Below are 23,438 nucleotides of genomic sequence, written 5' to 3'. Positions count from 1 at the left end.
CAGGCATTGCAGGTGGAGGTGTCTCTTTTCCTCTCTTCTCTACTGTCACGGATGTGCCCCCCCACCCCCAACACAGGCATCCTAGGAGATGCCTAGCAAACTGTCCTTTGCACTTGCTCCTTGGAAGGACAGGTGCTGGGGCATGCCCCCGAGTAGGGGTGCTTCAGTTACCTTCAACATCCAAGGCCACTGTTGGTGGCAGGAGTATGCACCAGCCCTCACAGGTACTGAGTCTAAAGAAACAGAAGCACTGATGTGGAGGGTCCTAGGTCCCCACCCTCCTGCTCCCAGCGCCCTGGAAGCTGGGCCCCACCACGGGGCTCACCCCATGAGCTTCAGAGTCTCTGGGTCAGAGCCACTGGGCCCCAGAGGGGACAGTCCTCTGGGTGCCTTGTTAAGAGCCAAGGCCAGGGGATAAGGAAGCGGCCAATCACATGCCAAGTCCTCCCGACCTAGAGAGGCGCCCTGGCCCAGTTCCTCCTCCAAGTTCGTATTGGTGGTGGTGGGAAGGGCCCCGCCACCACAGTAGTGTTAGACGGCCTTAAAAGAAATGCTTTACCCAGAGCCTAACCCAGCTTTACACCCATCCTCGGACCTCTTTACAGTCTATGAGGTGAGCATTTCTCCTGCTTTACCAATGAGAAGCTGCTTGAAGAGGTTACGTTGTTCATCCAGAGCCTCCCACCTGGTAAGTGTGGGATCGGTAAAGGACCTGCCCCTTGCTGTCCGACTCCAAAGTCAGGACGGGCTCGCTTTTCCTTCAGCATGCTGCCTCTGGGGGCCCAGGAGGCTTGGGGGCTGAGGAGGCTCCCAAAGGGCCTCAGGCCCAGGGAACTAGGTTGAACAGAGCTGGGGCCATAGCTTCCCAGGGCTTGGTCCCCAGTCCCAAGCAGGGAGCAGGGCCGCTGAGCAACAGGCTGGGTCCTGCCAGCGCAGGAGCCCACGAGAGCAGGCAGGTGGAGCTCTTGGTCCGTGCCGCGGGCCCTGCTGCGGTCTCTGCTGCCGTTTGCATTTCCTGAAACCGGATCTTGGTGTCAGAGCCGCCCCTGGGCCGGCGGGCGCCTCAGCCATGGCCCTGCGCAAGGAGCTGCTTAAGTCCATCTGGTACGCGTTCACCGCACTGGACGTGGAGAAGAGCGGCAAGGTCTCCAAGTCCCAGCTCAAGGTGAGGGGCACGTGGGGCACAGGGGAGGCTGGCAGATGCGCCTCAGCAGCCCCTGCTTCCTGGGAGCTAGGCGTGAACCCTGTGCTCCTCCAGGGGCACCGCAGCTAGCCAGGGGTCCCGGAAGGGTGGGGGGCCGGTGCTGGGTAACGGGGGTGACGTGGCCCGGTAGAGGCTGCTGCCCACCATCCAGAGGCCCCAGTGAGGTGTGTGCAGGGCCATGGTCCAGAGCCCCGACCCAAACTCTCAGGAGAGCAGAGGCGGCGGCATGGGGTTCTGAGGGCCACGAGCCAAGCTACATCCCAGATTCCATGTGATGAGCACACGTCTCCCCGGAGTCAAGCTTGGGCATGCACCTTACTCCCTGCTGCTGCTTCCTCCTGGCTTTGAAGAGAGACAGTTGGCTAGTACTTGTCAGTCACTTCCTCCCGGAGCTGAGAGAGAGGGTTTAAGAGCCTCTCGCGGCCCCAAGGGCTCAGTCGCCCTTGGCAGGAGAGCATCTGCTCTGTACCCTGCCTCCTAGGCGGGACAGAACTGGGAAGGGGCAAGGACTGAAGACCCCAACATACTGCCATTCACCAACCCCCTCACGCCCACCAGGTTGGGAAACTTACCTTAGGCCTTGAGACTTCTAGCAGGGAAGGGGTAGAATCAGTCCAGGAAGAGCCCCATCAGTGATTGCCCTGAAGTTCATTGCTTGGTCCTAGATAATTCCTGGGAGACCAAAAAGCTTCTGTCCTGCACTCCTGGGTTAGTGCTGCCTTCACCCTCATCAGTGGGCAAGAAGCAAGGCCCCAGGCCACTGGAGCCGGGGGACACAGGGGGACAGGATGAGGGAGGCCTCAGCCCTCTGGGGTCTGCCTTAGGGGCTCATTCATTCACTTGACAAATATTATTGAGCACCAGGTATGCGCCTGGCATGAGGCTAGGCCACAGACTCTTGTATCTTCTCCTGCCGCCCTCTCCTCCCCCCGCAAAGGAGGAGTATAGTCTCAAGGAAACCTCCATTCTAAATGACTGAGCAGGTGCCTGGAAACCCGAGAAACAAATGGGACAGGATAGGCATTGTTTCCCCTCCCTCTACTTTGCTGAACTTGGACATGATGAACTTGGATATCCCAAACTGGTCCTATCCCATAATCGGCCCCTTAGCCAGACTTGTCAGCATCTAGTAAATGATTCTTGGCTCTCCCAGGAAGGAGAGTCCACAACCACCTTTGATCATCTGAGAGAATCTCCCAAGAGGCAGATTCTTCCTCACATTCTACTTAAATCCTCTTATTGCAGGTTACGTAGTCTAGTGAGCTCTGCAGGGCAGACAGAGGAAAAGCAGATCATCCAAAACCCATCCTTGCAGAAACTCCATGTCCTATATCCGCCTCCCATGTTGCCCCTTTAATATCTTCCAGGAACAATCCCAACCTCCATAGTTTGTTGTCTCCATTTTCCACCACTCCATTAGCTGTGGCCCCTGTGACACCTCCAGGGTCTCTCTTTCCCTCACAAATGGAAGGTACTGCATTTAGATTTCCTGAGCCCACCAGGCAGTAAGCCTCTTAGTTGGAGCGTCTGTCTTGGCCTCTACCTGGGCAGATGCCTGTTCCCCCACCCCCACCCATTGAGTATTTACAAGGAAGACTGCATGGGGAGGATGCATAGTCGAACCATCCATCCACTGTCTTTGTACCACATCACAGCTCACAATGAGCCCACTGCCAGCAGCTCTGCGGTCACACAGGATTAGTGGTAGATTTCAACCCATCAACAGAAAACGTGTCTATTCTGGGAACTCAAGTAGCAGTGGGAGTCTCAGGCCCGGCGGCAGGTGGACCAGCAACTACAGGGCCCCTGTCATAGGAGAGAAAGATGAGGAAGGCAGTTCTCCCACCAGCCCATGATACTAGAGCCTGGGATGGGAGGAAGTAGTGATAGTTCTGGGGGTGGGGATGCCGGAAAGGCAGAAGAGCAATAGAGAAGTGGTCAGAAGGCAGAGGAAGAAGCAGATGAGAGATAGAGACGAGCAGGGCACACTCCCTCCCCGGAAAGACTGGGTAAGAAGGGAAAAGACCTTGGGGTCAGGCTGTGCTCATCAAAACTGTCCCTGGCCTTGGCATCCTCTTTTGGGAAGAGGCCGGGGGACCTGCACAAGCCCAGAGCAAGCTGGGACAGTCACCCACTTCTCTCCAACATGTTGGCAGAAAGGCTGCCACCAGCCATCCTGGGCAGAGCCCAGATGGGGCCAGGAGGAGGAGGAAGAACAGCAAATCCTCTGAGAAGTACCCCCAAGGAGTCAGGATTGTCTTCTCTGAGGGGTCTGAGACTAGGTGTATGGTTAGAGCAGCGTGTGTCAATGAGGATCCTAGGAGGCCTACCACTTCCCCTTGACCAGCAGGAGCAGAGGCAAGGCAGGGAGGGTGAACTGGGGCCTTTCCTCCTTGAGTCTGTGGGGTCCCAGAATCCTGAGCCTCTAGTTGGCACTCAGGGCAGTCCTGGGGCCCAGGGAGGGAGTCGTGCCCACTGACAGCCTCTGAGTTTTGGGCTCTACCTCCTCTGGAGAGGGACAACAGCCTTTCCCTAGGTGCTGCTGCTGCTTTAGACGTGTCCAACTCAGTGCGACCCTAGGAACTGCAGCCTGCCAGGCTCCTCTGTCCACGGGATTCTAAAGGCAATATTACTGGAGCGGGTTGCCATTGCCTTCTCCAGGGGACCTTCCTGACCCAGGGATCAAACCCAGGTATCCTGCATTGCAGGCAAGATTCTCTACTGCTGAGCTCACCAGGGATGCCCTCCTCTAGGTGAAGGGAAGTTAATAACAACTCCAGTTCAGGAATCTGATGACAGGTCTTCAGCTTTGCCCCGACCTCTGCCTGCTGTGGTCGTGGTCTTCTCAGTCCAGAGTGTGAAGGAGGGAAGGATGATTCAGTGATACAGAGCCCTTGACTCAGAGCCATACAGGCCAATACCTATATTGTTCCCCAGCAGGATGACCTTAGGCAAGTCACTGCCCAGCTCTGAGCTATAAAGCCCAAGGGCTGAACTGGGGATCACAAGCTCTCCAGCTAGCCTAGGAAAGTAAATTTTAACAAAGTATATCAAGTAGGTGAAATTGATCCTGACACAGCCTCTCCTCTCTGCTTCCTTCTCTGAGCCTCCATCTTTTGTTTGATGCCTATACCCAATCCCTCCAGCCCCTTCTTGCTCTCAACAGGCACACAGCCAATCCAGAGATTCTCCCCTTTTAAAATCCCTGGTGCTCCTCCCTCATGATAGTAGTTTTGCTTTAGTACCCACTGGTTGAGAAAAATATATTCAGTGACTCTTAAAAAGAATCTATACATTTTAAAAGACTCACTCAGCACCTGGATACATTTAAAGACTACAGGCCATATAAAAGAGAGAAATTAGTCATTCTCTTTGCAGTTAGTGATTGGTACTTTTAAGGATGCCCAAATGCTCTGTATCTTCATCTACTCCTGAAGTCTAAGAACTACAGGATCATGGGCCTGGCACCCATTGTATCGCTGCACTTGAGTTTTTAGGAACTTCCCAGGTAGCACCAGTGGTAAAGAACCCGCCTGCCAATGCAGGAGACTCAAGAGACGCAAGTTCGATCCTTGGGTTGGGAAGATCCCCTGGAGAAGGAAATGGCAACCCACTCTAAGTATTCTTGCCTGGAAAATCCTATAGACAGAGCAGCCTGGTGGGCTACAGTCCATGGGGTGACAAAGAGCCGGACATGACTGAGCTGCACACAACACATACACACAGACACACACGCCCCCAGGAGAGAACCACTGCCCCCCCCCCCCCCACACACACACCACATGCCCCCAGGGAAGAACCACCGCTCCACCCACACACACACACACATATCCCACATGCCCCCAGGGGAGAACCACTCCCCCACAGCCTACAGAGGAAACAGTGGATAAATGATGCCTCTCAAAGGTCAATGGTTGCCAACCCAGAGGTCAGGGGCTGCCTAGGTGGGTGGGGGAGAAAAAGAGCCCTCTCTGGGGGAGCCCAAACGGCAACTTGTGAAAACTGCAGACACCTGGACCCCACCCCTGGAAACTCTGAGTCGGTAGGTCTGGGCGGGCCCTGGCAGATTTCAGTTTCAACCAGCTCCCCAGGTGATTCTGATGCTTAATCTGAGCCCATGTAGCATAGAGATCTAGTGTAGGGCTTTAGGGTCAGACCTTGACTCTAAAGAAGACAGTTCACCTCTCTGAACATCGGTTTCCTCCTCTGTAAAAGCAGGATAAGGAGCGTCCCCTCCTCCAGGGCTAAGGAGTGATTGAAATCGGCAGGTGACTGCTGCGCACGCTCCCGCCGCGCCGCCGTTTCCTTTCCTGCAGGACGCTTCTCTGGCCACGCCCTCTGCCCGCCCCCAGCCCCTTCCCTCCCCTCCCCGCCCCCCCGCGCCCGGGCACAGGAAGCCTGGCAATCTGAGGTCAGCTGATTTCTCCAGGGAGAGGCCCTGAACCCTCAGTGTCTGGAGCCTTTGATTCCTCTTTGTTCTGATAGCTCACAAGGGTCAGAGCCTCTGCCCGGGGCTCCTCAAATTCCACTGGCATAAGGTACAAGTGACAGAGTTCTTAGAGGACAGCGTGGGCCAGCGAACCCAGGAGACGAACGGTTCAGACAGCTGTGTGCTGCCGGGGGGCAGCTCCTGTCCTGGGCGGGAGAGGAGGCCTGCAAAGTCTTGAACTCCATTTTTAGAGGTGTGGAAACTAAAGCCCGGCGAGGTTAGTGTAGAGTCAGTCCACTTCCATCTGACTTTTGTGTTTTTCCCATTTCTTCCCTTGAAGCGCTGAAGTTCATTCAGTAGATATTTATTGAGTATCCTGTTATGCCAGACCCAGCGGTACAGCAGTGAGTAAAATATAAAAGACAAAAACTCGCACCCGTGGGTTGACCATTCTAGTCAGAGAACGCAGATGAGTAAACACAGTAAGTCAGAACTCATGATACATGACATGGAGGAAAAATAAAGCAGAAGTGAGGATAGGGAGTGTGGGGAGTAGAGGGGGTGGGATTTCAGATTTAAATAAGGTGGTCAGAGAAGCCCGCAGCCCCCAAGAAGGTGGAGAGGGTGTGAGCCGTTTCGTGGCCGGGATAAAGAATGTTTCAGGCTAAAGGAATAGCAAGTGCCAGGGCCCTGAGACAAGGGCGTGCCTGGCGTGTCCAGGGAACGTCTAAGGGGTCAGAGTGGCTGGACAGAAGGGAGCAAGAGGGATGAGGTCAGAGAAGGTATAGAGTGAAATCTCTGGAAGGACTCCAAGATTTCACCCGGAGAACCTTGGAAAACCACTGCAGCACTTACGTTAGACTTCAGGGGAGTTTAATCAAAAACCTTGAGCATGTAGGGGACGCACTGCTGAGCTCTGGAGTCAAGGTTAAGATGAGAGTCCTTGCTGCCCTCAAGGAAGGTAGAACAGCCAGAAAAGCTCACACAAACAAGAAACAGCAAAAGAACGTTATTACAAAGCAACTTAATAGCAGGGTACATTAATAACAGTGGTTAATGGCACCCTTTGTTTTTTATCACTAGAGCTTAAATTTTTTTGTAATAAAAACCGTATATGCTCCCGGCACAGAAAATTGTGCTTTTTAAAGAAGTTGAAATTTGTTATAAAAGTAAAATATGTTTTACTGGTTAAAAAAAATTCAAAGATAAAAATAGTGTTAAAGAAGGTGAAAGTCCCTCCCCTCCCTGGGGAGGGTGGTAGGGTGATGGTTGTTAACAGTTGCTGAGTCTTCTAGATTTTTTTCTATGTACAAATAAACACATTAGATTGAACCATATGAAATTGCTGACATTTGATTGTTTTGGCCTACTCAAATAGCAGTTTAAAATGGTTCAACCTAATATTTGCACGCATATTGTTTTAGAGATATTTCATTCTAGAGCGTACTTTTTTCCACCTGCCGGTATAGTATACATATCTTTCCATGTCTGTTCACACAAACATAATAATAAAAATAGCTCACAACCTTTATTAAGCAATACCTTTTATTGCACTGTGTGCGAGGTGCTGTGCTGAGCACTTTGTTCTAAAACAGCCCGTGGAGCAGGCCCCCTTATTTTCCTCAAAGAGGAGACTAAAATCTTGGGGAAGTTAAAAGTCACTTGCCCGAAAGCACACATGTGGTAGAAGTAAAAGTTTTCAACCATACACAGGTCCATGATGTGGTATACCTGTCCTCTCTCGAAGGAGGCTCATCTGTCTCCAATGCCTTATATATTCTTTTTTTTTTGGGGGGGGGGGGTGGCAGATTGTGCCACGGCATGTAAGATCTTAGTTCTCTGATGAGGAATCAAACCTGTGCCCCACTCACAGGAAGGTCGGAGCCTCAGTCACTGAACTGCCAGGCATTTCCCAATGCCTTATATTCTAAACAATGGTTCAGTGGGCATTCTTGTACAGTTAGCTCTGTTCCCTTGAGCATCCGTAGGTTGGATGATTAAAAATGCTGGGGTCATGCCCAATTTTACATCTGATAGAGTCTTGCCCTCCAGAAAGACTACCGATTCACACCTTGACAGTAGGGCATTTGAATCCCCATTTCTCCACAATCTCCTCAATGCTTGATAGTATCAGTCTTTTGCATCTTTGTTAATTTGTTAGGTTAAAAAAAAATCACACTTACTATACAAGGAGGGAACTTATATTTGCTCTGGCACTCTATCTATATATCATCTTACTCTGCCCTCACGGGCCCTCTGCATGGTGGGTATTATCCCATTTTACTGACAATGAAACTGAGGCTCAGGGAGTGAAGAAGTTTCTTCAAGGCCTCACAACTAGAAAGTGAAGGTCCCTGGCCTTCCATGTTCCCCCTTCACTGGAGTGTAGCATTTGGCTGGGCTATGCAGGAAGCTTCCTCAAAGAGGTGCTCTAGGAAACTCGAAGAAACATAAGGACATGGGTAATTTGAAAAGAGGCCAGGAGACAGCAGGTAGAACTGTGTGAAACTTAAAATAACACCTGTCTCTTCAGAAGTGGGTATTTCTCTTGTGTTGGTCACTCTGGATTTTAAGTGCAAGCATTTAGCAGCAGCACCTCTTGGAGTGTGGATTAGTATCCTATGACCATAGATGTGTTAATCATGTCTTCTCTGATTATAGGTGGTAGAAACCAAACTCAAAATAGCTTAAGGGAGATGTTATATCTTGGCTCACATAAACGAAACTCCTAGCATAGTATTGGCTTCAGGCTTGGCTGGATCTAGGTCCTCAGATGACGACTCTCTTTATTCCTTGGCTTGATAGCTTGATAGCATTCTCTGTCCTTGTTGTCGTCCAGTTGCTCAGTGGTGTCCGATTCTTTGCGGCCCCATGGACTGCAGCACGCCAGGCTTCCCTGTCCTTCACTACCTCCCGGAGTTTGCTCAAACTCATGTCCATTGAGTCAGTGATGCCATCCAACCACTTCATTCTCTGCCACCCCCTTCTCCTCATGCCTTCAATCTTTACCAGCATCAGGGTGTTTTCCAATGAGTCGGCTCTATGTATCAGATGTCCAACGTTTTGGAGCTTCAGCTTCAGCGTCAGTCCTCCCAATGAATCTTCAGGGTGGGAAAGATGTTAGCTGCGTCTGTCTTCTAGCACCTTAACTCTTTTCAGGTTTACCCATGGAAAGAATATACCTCTTCTCCACTAGAGGAAGCAGAAATCCCAGGACTGCTTCTAAGTGGCCTAGAATTGGTCATGTGCATTCTCAAACCAAACACCATGACTCAAAAGTGCCCACCCATGCAGCCAGATGGGGTAGGGGTGCAAACGGCTAATACCACAGACCCTGAAAATGGAGGAGAGGTATTTCTCAAAGGAAAGTCAAGGCTGCATTACCAAAATAAGGAAAGAGGGCGGAGTTCATCAGGAAGAAACTCCAGATGTCCTTTAGAATAAGAGAAAAGCAAAGCTATAGATGGCACATGAGATAATTTGAAGATGATGGGAATGAGAGTTGGGGTGGGGGCCACAGATAACTGCTCAGGCGGGGGAAGTGAGGGAAAAGAGAAATACTGATCCCCTCACTGGGCCCCCCAACTTCCCACTTTGCTGAGTTGAACCTGAGGCTCAGGAAAACATTGTGGAGAAGTCTCAAACCCTTGTCCCTCTCCTCTCACAAAAGAGAACAAGGAAACCAAGACAGTAGGCACGCCAGCTGGGAGGTGTTGCCAGCTCCTGCCTTAGAGGAGCTGCCTCCGAGCTGAACTGCTGGTGGTGAAGCAGCCCTTGAATACAGCATTTATCGACTACCTTGTGTGTGCATAAGAAGGCATGGTATTGTCTCCAGAGTTTACTGTATAGTTGGGAGATGAAGGTGAGGTCAATATTTTAATAAGGAAGCTGCCTTCAGAGTCAGGAACACCTGTTTCCAACCTCAGCTCTGCCGTCTACTTTTTAAAAATGTTTTTCATTTGGCCATGCCAAGTCCTAGTTGTGGCATGGGGTTGGGGAGATCTTGAATCTTGGTTGCGGCATGTGGGATCTAGTTCTCCAACCAGGGATCGAACCCAGGCTGGAACTGTGAAGTCTTAGTCTTAGCCACTGGACCCCCAGGAAAGTCCCTCTGCCACTTATTCTTAACGTCTCCAAGCCTGAGCATCTTCATCTGGAAGACAGGGACACTAATGTCTGGATATCATGGTCACCGAGATTAGATCTGGGGTATAGAAAGCACCTCATACAGTGGCTGGCACAGAATAGGTGACAGTTTTTCCTCATTCACACTTTCTGTGATAAGTGCTATCACAGAATTACACCAAGACAGTTTTTTTTTTTTTTTCCTGATCTCCTTGTTGAAGCTTCAGCCTCTTTGCTAATATGATGGATTTGTTAACCTACCCATTTACCCCGCCGTCATCCCTTTTAGCCTTGTCATCCACACCCCCTGGACCATTTCTTGTGCCCCTTCTTGGCTCCCTCTCCAGCTCCCTTCCATCTTTAGAAGGGCAGTTGCTGGAACTGAACACGCCTTTCCTGGAGCAGGCTCACTGGACTCCAGGCGCAATTCAGCCTGACCCCGAGTCTCTGACGGCAGATGTCAGGTTTCTGCCCCTGAGCCTTGGGATCTGCTGAGCTGAACTGGAATCTCAGGCTCTTGTTCACTGAGTGCTTGCGCAAGTAACTGAGTCCCTTGAACCTCCGTGTCCCCGTCTGCAGAAAGGGAACACACCTGCCTAATGAGTGCCAAAGGGCATGGCTGCCTGGGTTTGAATCCCAGCCCTGCCAGCTCTGTGCCTTTGCATGAATTACTTAACATCTCAGAGTTTAGGGGTCTTTTTCATCTGTCAAATGAAGATGTGAACAGTTGTTCTGGGTGTTAAGGGAAATATATGCAAAGTACTGAGCACAGTTCTTGTTGCATAGCGAGTGCATATGTTTTTACTTTTTTGTTTTTTATTGAGGTATAATTGACATTTTAATTTCAGGTGTACAATGTAATGATTCTTTATTTGTATATATTGTGAATTGGTCACGAGAAGCCTAGTTAACATTCATTGCCATGCACGGTTTAAAAAAATTGTTTTTCTTGCAATGAGAATTTTTAAGACCTACTCTCTTAGCTACTTTCAGATGGCATACAGTATTACTCATTATGGTTACCATGCTATACATTATGTTCCCATGACGTATTTAAAAACTGGAAGTTCGTGCCTTTTGAGCACCTTCATCCGTTTCACTCACCACCGCATACCTCTTGCAACCACCAATCTGCTCTCTGTATCTGTGAATCTCTTCTTTTCCCTTTTTAAAAATTCCACATATAAATGAGATCATACTGTATTTGTCTTTCTCTGTCAGATTATTTCACTTGGCATAATGCCCTCAAGGTCCATCCATGTTGTTGCAAATGGCAAGATTTCATTCAGTTTTTCATGACTGAATTACATTCCATTGTAAGTGTTCAGTTCAGTTCAGTCACTCAGTCGTGTCTGACTCTTTGCGACCCCATGGACTGCAGCACGCCAGGCCTCTCTGTCCATCACCAACTCCTGGAGCCTACTCAAACTTGAGTTGGTGATGCCATCCAACCATCTCATCCTCTGTCCCCTTCTCCACCTGCCTTCAATCTTTCCCAGCATCTGGGTCTTTTCCAGTGAGTCAGTTCTTCGCATCAGATGGCCAAAGAATGTAGTTTCAGTTTCAGCATCAGTCCTTCCAATGAATATTCAGGACTGATTTCCTTTAGGATGGACTGGTTGGATCTCCTTGCAGTCCAAGGGACTCTCAAGAGTCTTCTCCAGCACTTCAGGTCAAAAGCATCAATTCTCCGGTGCTCAGCTTTCTTTATAGTCCCACTCTCTCATACATATGTGACTACTGGAAAAACCATAGCTTTGACTAGACGGACTTTTTATTCATTGTATGTGTATATGTGTATATATGCATATGTATGTATATATATATACAAAGAGAGAGGGGGGGAGAGAGAAGTTTTAGTTATGATAGAGCTAAATAATGTGTGTAGAAGGCTTAGCCAGGATGGGGGTGAGGACGACAGGCGCGGTGGGAGCAGCCCTGTGGCCCAGCTCGGCCGGGGCTCAGGAAGGTAAGCTCCCCTCTGTCTCAGGTGCTGTCCCACAACCTGTACACCGTCTTGCACATCCCTCATGACCCCGTGGCCCTGGAGGAGCACTTCCGAGATGATGACGATGGTCCCGTGTCCAGCCAGGGATACATGCCCTACCTCAACAAGTACATCCTGGACAAGGTGAGGGCCCCTTTCACCTCTCTCCACTTCCCAACCTGGCCAGCACCCTAATTCCTTGCCACCCCAACTCCTCCCTCCATGAACCCCATCTCTGTCCCCTCTGTCCACCCATGCCCCCATCTCCACCCTTACATCCCCGTCACTTGCCCCTTTTTGCCCCCCTTAAAACTCACTCCAGCTCCCTCCTCTCTATCCTAGCCTTCACCTTCCCCACGATCTTTACCCCTCCCTGCCTAGCTTTCAGCTGTCATTTTACAAGCGCTTTCCAGCTCTCTGCTAAGTCTGTCCCCTCCACTCCTCCTAGCTGTCACTGTCTTCTCAAGTTCTTCTTGACTGTTCATTTCCTCCTGAGCTTCCCCTTCTTTCTCCCCGGCCTGAGGGACCGAGCTCCTCTATGGATCGGGAACTTGGGTGGATGCGGATGCGGGGAAGTGATGCATGTGGCAGGCCTGGGGATTTGGGGGTCAGGCTGGTTGGCCAGACAGCTCCCTGATCATCAGCTCAGGGATTACTCAGGTGAGAGTCCCAGCATGGCAGGGTGGGGAGCAGGGAAACAGATGACCCTGAGAAGCCAGCTGGAGCCTAGTTGGGTGGTGGAGCTGGGCCAAGGCAGCCTTCACAGCTGACTTGCAGGCCTGGTGGCAGGTGGAAGAGGGGGCTTTTGTTAAGGAGCACTTTGACGAGCTGTGCTGGACCCTGACGGCGAAGAAGAACTACCAGGTGGATAGCAACGGGAACAACATGCTCTCCAATCAGGATGCCTTCCGACTCTGGTGCCTCTTCAACTTCCTGTCTGAGGACAAGTACCCTCTGATCATGGTTCCTGATGAGGTGAGCCCCAGGGACTTTATCACTTAGGGACAGGCTTCAACAAAACCATGAAGGAGGCCAAATTGTCTCTCTACTTCCCCACATCCTCTGTCTTCTTTCTCTCTCCACTGGCTACCTGTCACACCCACTCATCTCCAGACACTTAGAACTGCCCATGTCAGAGCAATGATGCCTTCTCCCAGGAGGTCCAAAACTACACCTCCTTCAAGGCTCTCCTCGCTCTCACAGTAGGAAAATGATTCTGCAAACTGTTTACACAGAGGTGTGAATGCCTGATACATTACTGAGCGTTTTGAAACGAAAACATTTAAAATCAAATGGCAGGATTTCAGGCACTGTGGCAAACTGAGAAGGGTGCTATTTTAGGGGAATAGAGACCTTCCAGGGAGATCTCTCCAGTCATTCCCAAGTGGGCGGCCAAGCCTGGTCCTGGTTCCAGATTTTCTCTTCTTGTCTCCTACAATATAGGGGGGAACCAGGACGGACTCAGCTCAGACCCCAGAGAGAGGGCATCCTGGGGACATCAGCCTAGAACCCAGCTTCTACCTTCTCAATTCATGAGTGAAGCTGGGGAAGGTGACCCCTTTGGCAGCCAGCCTGCCCCCTCCCTCCACTACCCCACTCCCCTGTCCACTCAGCCTTCTCCTGACCCTTTCTGCCCTCTGGTGTTGGTAAAGATCCCAGGGCGAATCTAGGTCTTTTGAGTAGGGCACAATGGGGCGGGGGAGCAGGGGGTGGGGTGGGTGGTCCGCTGTATTTACGAGAGGTCTTGGCCTGTCTAACTGCACTCAGGTTCGTGCCCTTGCTTCTGTCTGTGGGAAGGGTGGGGGTGCCCCCACCCCACTCCCAGCCAAGACCCAGTAGTCCCCAGAGTGAAAGTCCTGCAGAGAGTTTTTCCAAGAAGCTGTTGGGGCAGCAGAAAGAAGTGTGTCTGTCTTCCCAGACACAGACAGCTGGCCGGGTACCTTTGTCAGACCCCTGCCAGCAAGGGCGAGGTGGCCTCTCCGAGGCCAGAAAGCTGCTCGCTTTTGTGATCAACAGGCAGTGTGAACAAACTGCAGCAGGATGTACCCCAACCACCACTTCCTGTTCCTCTGCAACAGGCTTCCTGTCCCTGCCCTGCTCGCTCCCACCTCCCATCCCCTTGCCCTCTGACAAGGGAACGATCCCCAGGGCTGGGGCTGGGGGCTTGGAATAGGGACTCATGGGGTGTCGATCTGAATTGAGCTCTGGCTGCTACCAACTTGCTGTGCGATTCAAAACAAGTCACTTCCCCCTCCCTTGAACCTCAGTTTTGTCATCTGCAGAGTGAGGAGATTGAACAAGAGGGCCCTTGTCCCCCACTGACGTTTTCTATGACTCGCTGTCTCTGCCTGGCCCTCAGTCCTCAGCTCCCACCTCACCATGCCCTTAATTCAAGGCAGGAAGGACTGGAGCTTGGGGAGAGGATATCTGAATTGAAGCTGGGGCCCAGGATCCCCTCTCAAATCTCTACTCAGGAGTCCACCCGCGTTTAGTCATTTAGTCCTCTGACACGCATCCACCCCTCCATCCTGCCAACCCCTGTCCGTGGTCACTTCTGCCCTAGCTCTGGGAGCCTGACGGTAGCGACCCCTGGTGTCGACACCAGAAACACCACCTACTGCGGCCACCAAGCCTTCCCTCTTCCCTCCTTCCCTCCAGGTGGAATACCTGCTGAAGAAGGTGCTCAGCAGCATGAGCTTGGAGCTGGGCTTAGGGGAGCTGGAGGAGCTGCTGGCTCAGGAGGCCCAGGCAGCCCAGAGCAGCGGGGGGCTCAGCGTCTGGCAGTTCCTGGAGCTCTTCAACTCAGGCCGCTGTCTGCGAGGTGTGGCGCGGGACACGCTCAGCATGGCCATCCATGAGGTCTACCAGGAGCTCATCCAAGACGTCCTAAAGCAGGTCAGGCCTGGCTGGGGACCAGGGGCGGACCCCAAGGAGGGTGGGGGCGGGGCCGAGGATGCCTCTGACTTTGCTGTGGCTCTGGCAGGGCTACCTGTGGAAGCGAGGGCACCTGCGGAGGAACTGGGCAGAACGCTGGTTCCAGCTGCAGCCCAGCTGCCTCTGCTATTTCGGGAGTGAAGAGTGCAAGGAGAAGAGGGGTATGATCCCACTGGATGCGCAGTGCTGCGTGGAGGTGAGGGCGGCAGGTGAAGGGGTGGAGCACGTACTGGAGCAAGGCCCAGAGGGGCTCTGGTGTAGCCTGAGGGCAAGGGGTCAGGAGGAGGGCAAGGCGGGAAGCCCCAGTGACTTCCCCACCTAAGATTCCTGCTTAGGTAAGTGCAACCCAAATACAACTGACCCCTGAACAACATGGGTTGGAACTTGGTGGGTCTATTTATACATGGATTTTGTTTTCAATAAATACATACAGTACTGCACCATCCTCAGTTGGTTGAATCTGCAAATGGAATAACTGGGATACTGAAAGTGAAAGTCACTCAGTTGTGTCTGACTCTTTGCGACCCCATGGACTGTAGCCCACCAGGCTCTCCTCTGTCCCTGGAATTCTCCAGGCAAGATTACAGGAGTGGGTAGCCATTCCCTTCTCCAGGGGATTTTCCCAACCCTAGGATCGAACCCAGGTCTCTTGCATTGCAGGCTGATTCTTTACAGCCTGAGCCACCAGGCTGACTTTAAAGTTATAAGTGGATTTTTGACCAGGCAGAGGTTTGGTACCCCTAACCCCTGAGCTGTTCAAGGGTCAACTGTATACCTCAATGCCTCAAGGCCATTCTCAGCCATGTCAGCACTTTTTTTTTCTTTTAGAAAAGTAACACGTTTTATTTTTTCCTTCCGGTTTCATTGAGATATTATTGACATACAGCACTGTGTAAGTGTAAGGTGTACAGCATAGTGATTTGACTTACACATATCATAAACTGATTAGCACAGTAAGGTTAGTGACCATCTGTCGCCTCGTATAGGTACAAAATTAAATAGAAAAAAATTTTTTTTATGTGATGAGTAATCTTAGGATTTACTCTCTCAACAACTTCTATGTGTAACATTTGTTGTTGTTTAAGCTTCCCTGGTGACTTATCCATAAAGAGTTCACCCCCCAATGCAGGAGCCACAGGAGATGCAGGTTCAATCTCTGGGTTGGGAAGATCCTCTGGAGGAGGGCATGGCAACCCACTCCTGTATTCTTGCCTTGAGAATCCCCATGGACAGAGGAGACTGGCAGGCTACAGTCCATAGCGTCGCACAGAGTGGGACACGACTGAAGCGACTTAGCGTACACGCAGTCGCCAAGTTGCGTCTGACTCTTTTGTGGCCCCATGGAGTGTAGCCCACCAGGCTCCTCTGTTCATGGGATTTCCCAGGCAAGAATACTGGAGTGGATTGCCACTTCCTTCTCCAGGGGATCTTCCCAACCCAGGGACAGAACCTGAGTCTCCTGCATTAGCAGGCAGATTCTTTACCACTGAGCCACCAGGGAAGCCTCACATTTTAATATAATCTACAGCAGTGTTAATTATATTTTCCATGTTGCATGTTACATCCCTAGTAAACTTTCTTATTTTATATCTGGAAGTTTGTACCTTTTGACCGCCTTCATCCAATTCCTCCTCCCCTATCCCCTCAACAAGCCCACTTCCCACCTCTCGGTAACCACAAATCTGATCTCTCTTTCTATGGATATGTTTGTTTGTTTTTGAAGTATAATTGACCTGAAACACTATGTTAATTCCTGTTATACAGCATAATGATTCAATATTTCTATGTATTTCAAACTGATCTCCACGATAGTTGTACTTATGATAGGTCACCATACAAAGATAACTATGTAATCATAATTATTGACTATATTCCCCACACTATTCATTTTATACCCATGACTCACATTTTGCAACTGGAAGTTTGCACCACTTAATCTCCCTCAACTTTTTCTTCCCTCTTTCTACATCCCTTGCCCTCTGGCAAACAGATCTGTTTTTTTTCTCTGAAACTGTAACTCTATTTAGGTTTCATTATGTCTGTTCAGTTGTTGTTGTTGTTTTAGATTGCTTATGTCAGCACTTTAAAAAAAAACAAACAAACTGCAAATCAAATCCAATACTAAAGTCATTGGTGAATGATGTGGCCTTTGCTAAAGATTTCAGAAGTGATAACCTATGACTCACTCTATCCAGCAAAATTTTCTAAAAGTCTTCTTTAAAGGTCTTTCTCCTTCACCCAAATTCCATTCCCTTTGGCAACAGACCAGATAAGGACTTCCCTGATGGCTCAGACAGTAAAGAAGCTGCCTGCAATGCAGGAGACCCAAGTTTGATCCCTGGTTGGGAAGATCCCCTGGAGAAGGAAATGGCAACTCACTCCAGTATTCTTTCCCAGAGAATCCCATGGACAGAAGACCCTGTTGGCGACAGTCCGTGGGTTGCAAAGCGGCAGACATGTCTGAGTGACTGATGCTTTCACTCTGGCCACTCTATATTTCCCTATTCTTTCTCCTTTCCTATCCCTTTTCCTCCTTTTATTCTCTCCATTATTTAAAGGCGTAAGGCAACAATTTTAAAAACTATAGTAAAATACACATATATATATATAACATGAAATTTGCTATTTGAACCATTTTAAGTATTACAATTCAGTAGTATTAAGTACATTCACACGTAACCATCCCAATTATCCTAACCATCCCAATTATCTCAACCATCCCAAAGGCTATAAGAGTTGTGGGGACACTCCAAAGCTTTTTCTTTCTATCATCCTAAATAGCAGCTCTGTACCCATTAAGCAACAACTCATTCTCCCTTCCCTTCAGTCCCTGGTATCCTCTATTCTGCTTTCCATTTCTAGGAATTTGCCTATTCTAGGAGCCTCATATAAGTGGAATCATACACCATTTGTCCTTTTGTGTCTGGCTTCTTTCACTTAGTATAACATTTTCAAGCATGTTTTGGCATGAATCAGGACTTCATTCCTTTTAATGGCTGAATAATATTTCACTGTATGGATGGACCATATATGGTTTATCTATTCATTCATTGGTGGATATTGGGTGGTTTCCATAATTTTGGTATTATGAATAATGCTGTTATGAATATCCATGTACACGTTTCTGGGTGGACATATATTTTCTCTTCTCAAGGCACATACCTAGGAGTAGAATTCCTGAATCACACAGTAATTCTATGTTTAATTTTTGAGGAGCAGCCAAACTCTTTTCCATGGTAGCGGCACCATCTTACATTCTCACCAGTAGTAAATGAAAGCTCCAATTTCTCACTAACACTTGTTATTTTACATGAAAAACATTATTGTAGCCATTCTAGGCTGTGTCCATCTTTGTCATGTAAGGAAACAGCTCTCATTGTGCAAAGAGCACAGATCTAGGCAGAAATCCAGCTCCACCACTAACATGCGGTGTGAATCAGGCATGTTCCTGGACCTCTTAGAGCCTTAGTTTCTTTCTGTGTAAGATGGAGCTAATAATCTATGCCTGGTACAGACTCTAGAACACATGAAGCTCAGTGGGTAGCTATTATTTTCCACTAGAATGTAAGCTTAAGCAAGGCAGGGATTTGGTCTGTTAGGCACATCTTAGTAGTATCCCATATGCCTAGAGCAATGAGTGGCCTGTAGACAATACAGAATATCTGTGGAATGAATGAATGGAGAACTTTCTCAGCAGGCAGGCTTCTGCGGAAATCAACGGTCTCATTAGTGAGGACCCTGTCATGAGAGATGGTGAGCCCTGATCTGGATAAACACTGAGTTGTCGCTGTGTGTAGGCCCCACAGAGAGATAGTAATAGGAGAGCTGTCCCATCTTCAAAGAGCAAAGGCTATAAGAGTTGTGGGGACACTAACCTCCAAACCCGGCCACGCAGACTCCTGGCAGAGTGGGTGGAAGGGGTGTCAGGAGGAGATGATGGTCAGCCAAGGGGGTAGGGGCTGGAGCTGGAGCCCCCCTGGGGCGGGTGTGGCCCTTGACCCCAGTGAAGCCAGCCTGCCTGGGCCTTCTCCCAGGTGCTGCCCGACCGAGAGGGGAAGCGTTGCATGTTCTGTGTGAAGACTGCCTCCCGCACCTATGAGATGAGCGCCTCCGACACGCGCCAGCGCCAGGAGTGGACAGCTGGTGAGTGCTCGCGGGGTGGCCTGGACCTGGCTGGGCCCCAGTCGCCTCATCGGTGAAAAGGGAGTGAGAGCCTTTTGCCCAGCAGGAGGCCGGAGGCTGGATAGGAGCCACTCCAAAGGCCCCTTTCTGGCGGTGGGTCCCCCTGTCCCTGGCTTAGCCCTTCCCGCTCCCTCCGCAGCCATCCAGACGGCGATCCGGCTTCAGGCCGAGGGGAAGACGTCGCTGCACAAGGACCTGAAGCAGAAGCGGCGCGAGCAGCGGGAGCAGCGAGAGAGGCGCCGGGCTGCCAAGGAGGAGGAGATGCTGCGACTGCAGCAGCTGCAGGAAGAGAAGGAGAGGAAGCTTCAGGAGCTGGAGCTGCTGCAAGAGGCGCAGCGGCAGGCGGAGCGCCTGATGCAGGAGGAGGAGGAGCGGCGCCGCAGCCAGCACCGGGAGCTCCAGCAGGCGCTCGAGGTCCAGCTGCGCGAGGCAGAGCAGGTGTGGCTGCACCCGGGCGGAGGCGGTGGGCCGAGGGGTGAGGCCTCCGCCAGGCGCTGAGCGCCGGGGGGCGGGGCCTGGGCGGGGCCTGGGCTGGGGGCGGAGCCACGCACTGAGGGATGAGCGTGGAGGTGGGGCTTGTCTTGAGGGATTTTGAAGGGGGACAGAGATAGGTATGGGATGGGGACAGGGCCTGTAGGGTAAGGGACTTGGCAGAAGGATGGCTTGAGAGGAGAGACGGTGTGGGGCGGGGCCCGAGCCTACGAATTGGGAAGGATGGAGTGGAGTGATAGGTGCAGAGTGAAGCCAGGTTGGGAGACCTTGGCTGGCTGGGGGGCGGGACCTTGACAGAGGAGCTGCTAAAGACCTTGTGTCTGGGGATGAATTTGGACCGAGGCTGGACTATGTGGGACCGGACTTGATCTGAATTTACAATGAGGCCAGTCTGGAGAAGGTAGGATGGGAGGAAGGCGGGATGATCCTGGAGGCGGACTAGAGGTGTAGAGGCAATTCGATTTAAGATTTAAGAGATCTAGATCTGGAGTGGAGACACTGTGGGTTCCATACCAACTCTGCCTCTTAGGGACCCTGTGATCTCAGGTGAGTTACTTGGCCTTTCTGTGCCTCAGTTACATGGGGCATGTTGATGCCAACAGAACTTGGTTTATAGAGCTGTGGAAAGGAGGATCAACTAAGGAAATACTTTTGAGTTATAATTGCTCTCACAATTATAATTATAGTCGTTCCCTTGCTACCACTAGTCTAATTATAATTATAAAACATTATATATTACAATGTATAATAATAACTATTAAGGCTGGTGCTAAAAAGGGGATAACTTGAGCCCCTTTCCCCCATGTGGTTCACTGATCCTCATCAGACTTAGTCAGGTTTTCAGAAGGGGATCAGATCAGGAAAATCTGACCTGAAGGAACTCCCCAGACCCTCATCCAGAGATAACTAGCTGGGCTGGCCTCACAAAGCCCTGGGGAAAGGGCAGCATACTGGCAGCCTTCCTCTGCCGGGCCCCTGCTAACCTGGCTCCCTGTCCCCCATTCAGGCCCGGGCCTCCATGCAGGCTGAGATGGAGCTGAAGAAGGAGGAGGCTGCCCGGCAGCAGCAGCGCATCAAGGAGCTGGAGGAGATGCAGCAGAGGCTCCAGGAGGCCCTGCAGCTGGAGGTGAAAGCTCGGCAGGACGAGGAGGCCGTGCGCCTCGCTCAGACCAGGTAGGAAGGTGGCCCCTTCTGCTTCCCCTCCCTGACGCCCCCACCCTCCCACCTGTCGAGCACCTGTGAGGTGCCTCAGCCTTGGAGGTGACACAGTGGACACCCCGCAGACTGCTAGAGGAGGAGGAGGAGAAGCTGAAGCAGCTGCTGCAGCTGAAGGAGGAGCAGGAGCGCTACATTGAGCGGGCGCAGCAGGAGAAGCAGGAGCTGCAGCAGGAGATGGCCCTGCAGAGCCGCTCTCTGCAGCAGGCCCAGCAGCAGCTGGAGGAGGTGCGGCAGAACCGGCAGAGGGCCGACGAGGACGTGGAGGTGAGGCCTGGGGTGGAACAGGTCGCAGGTGGCGGGGTGAGCCGTGGCACAGGCTCTGGAACCTTCCCTGGAGCTCTGTCGCTCAGGCTCTACCATCACCTGACTGTGTGGCCTCTGACAAATGGCCTAACCTCTCTGAGCTCCAAGTCCCTCATCTGAGAAAAGGGACTGGTAATTGCATTGCTATGAAGATTAAACAAGATAGCACGTGATACTTAATATTCAGTAAGCACTGAAGAAATATTAACTGCTGTTTTTATCATTGCTGCTCATCTGGGCAAAATTTTTTTCCTGCTGCTCTTCCAGCCCCTACTTTGCTATCCCTGCACTTTGGTTCCACTCTTTGGAGCCCACATCTCCATAGAAGATTTTTTTAAAAAGACAAACTTTTGATGTTTCATTTTTATTAGTGTTCCTTATTTGATTTTGCTTTGTTGGCATACATGGTCATTGTAAAAAAATTCAAACACAGAAATAAGTATCATAAAAAGAGAAAATTCCTCTATGATTCCCCACCCCGCAGCCGCTGCTAATGGCTAGATGAACACTGGAGCAGAGGTTTCTGCATCAGGTCCTGGACAGGTGGTGTGACACAGTGGTTCAGAGCTCCATGTTTGTCCCTGGGCAAGTCACTTAACCTCTTTTGAATTTGCTTCTTAGCTTCTTCTCTGGAAGTTAAGTAAGATATTAGTACATTTTAGCTGCTTGATAAGTGGAAACTATACTTATGATTATTTTTGACTATTTGAGGGTCATTGAGTCCCCTGAAATTGGATGGCAACTTTGTTCATACACATAGCTCTTTATGAACATACATGAGTTTTTCTGGGAAGATGATCAATAGCCTTTGTCGGATCCTAAGGGGCCTGTGAACCTGAAAAGGCTGAGACTTGCTGTCTTGGATGTTGGCTCTGACCACTCTCCACTGGTCCTGCCCCCACAGGCTGCTCAGCAGAAGTTGCGCCAGGCTAGTACCAACGTGAAACACTGGAATGTCCAGATGAACCGGCTCATGCATCCTATTAAACCTGGAGGTGAGAAGGGTTAGACCCTGGAGCTTTCCATGGAATGGAGAGGGACAAGGGAGGGAGGAGGGGAGACCCCCACATCTGCAGAGCCAGCAGGGCACTGTAGGTCAGGGGGTGCTCCTGTCCCCGAGGGCTGAAGTAAAGCCCCTGAACTTCTCCCCTTTGTGCGCACCTTGTTGCTTCCTCATACCTGCCTTTTCTCTGCCAGACAAACGTCCCACCACCAGCAGCTCCTTCACAGGCTTTCAGGCCCCTCTACTTGCCCACCGCGACTCCTCCCTAAAGCGCCTGACTCGCTGGGGATCCCGTGACAACAAGACCCCTTCACCCAGCAGCAGTGACCAGCAGAAGTCCCTCAATGGTGAGGAAGACGCTTCCAGCTCAGCTTCCGCCTCTGAGGAAGATAAACTGGACCTGGCACCAGAAAACTAACCTCTGCCAGTCTCTTGCCCCCAATCTCACACCTACCAGGACCTGGCCACAGCTGGCCTGTGGGTGACGCCAGCCTCTGCAGAAGAAGGAGCGGCAGCCCTGGTGCCCAGGGCCCAGGCCCTCGGACCGTGAAACAGCCCGGATTGGAACCTGGTTCTTTTTTTTTCACCCCAGCCCCAGGCCTCAGACCACTGAGGCTGTCAGGGATGTTGACCCTTGAGAACTTGACCCTGTGCCTTAACTCCAAGGGCCCTATGCCCTGGGCTGGGAAAGAGAGTCAACAAGCAAGCCAGGGACCACCTGTCCCCAGACTGCCACCAAGTTTGGAGGCACACTTCTGAATAAAAACTGCTGTTGGAATAAATTATGCAGCAGGTTTGTTGTCTATCTCTCCTACCATTTTCTCTCTTAAGTCCAGCTACAGATCCTAGGAAGAATACGGTATAATGCAATGGCTAGGAAAGTCCACTCCACCACTTACCAACTAGGTGACTGGCCAAGTTTCTTCACTTCCCTGTGCTTCAGTTCCCATGGTGATAAAACAGGGAAAATAATAGGGCTTCCCTTATAGGGTTGTTCTGAGGATTAAGTGGCACATGAGAAAGCACCACTATTGATATTGCCCGAAAGTGTTTATTGAACGTATATTTTGTGTCTGGAAATTTCTCAGGTTATTTGTCATGGCAACCCTGAGAGATGGATACTGTTATTCTCTTTTTTAACATATGGGGAAATTGAGGCTCAGAGAGGTCAGATAACTTGCCTAAAACCTTTCAGACTTGCTTCCTTCCCATATTGCCTCATTACCTACCTAACTGCCTAAGACAGAGATCTGGGAATCTAGGATAACTTGCTCCCTCCCTGACACCCCCTTATGAAAAATCTAATCTTCAAATCCAGTCAATTCTCTCTCCTTCATGGTTTCATATCTATCCCTCCATCTCTAACCCCATGGTTATTGCCATGGCTAAAGCCTTCGTATCCTCCACCTGGGATTGAACCTGGGCCCTTGGCAGTAAGCGTGCAGAGTCCTAACCACTGCACCACTAGGGAATTCCCTAAGGTTAGATTTTTAATGGGAAAGTGGAATGGAAATACAAGTATAAGGAGAAGAGGAGACAATAAAATTTTTGATTGTTGAAG

At 50.6% G+C, this 23,438-nt stretch overlaps 1 protein-coding gene across 1 annotated transcript; it reads left to right on the top strand.

The window, feature by feature from the left end:
* Positions 1 to 1,063: 1,063 nt before the first annotated feature.
* On the top strand, positions 1,064 to 22,647 carry DEF6 (DEF6 guanine nucleotide exchange factor). The gene is made up of 11 exons (XM_052649129.1): positions 1,064 to 1,165; positions 11,749 to 11,889; positions 12,535 to 12,720; positions 14,404 to 14,640; positions 14,729 to 14,875; positions 18,714 to 18,822; positions 19,001 to 19,299; positions 20,360 to 20,526; positions 20,637 to 20,835; positions 21,779 to 21,869; positions 22,072 to 22,647. Exons 1-11 carry the CDS (start codon positions 1,070 to 1,072, stop codon positions 22,293 to 22,295), a joined length of 1,896 nt encoding a protein of 631 aa, XP_052505089.1. The 5' UTR covers positions 1,064 to 1,069; the 3' UTR covers positions 22,296 to 22,647.
* The last annotated feature ends 791 nt before the right edge of the window (positions 22,648 to 23,438 follow it).

This window comes from Budorcas taxicolor, chromosome 11 (assembly GCF_023091745.1).
Source record: "Budorcas taxicolor isolate Tak-1 chromosome 11, Takin1.1, whole genome shotgun sequence".
NCBI classification, from domain to species: domain Eukaryota; kingdom Metazoa; phylum Chordata; class Mammalia; order Artiodactyla; family Bovidae; genus Budorcas; species Budorcas taxicolor.
This window is presented reverse-complemented; position numbering and strand designations above follow the sequence as displayed.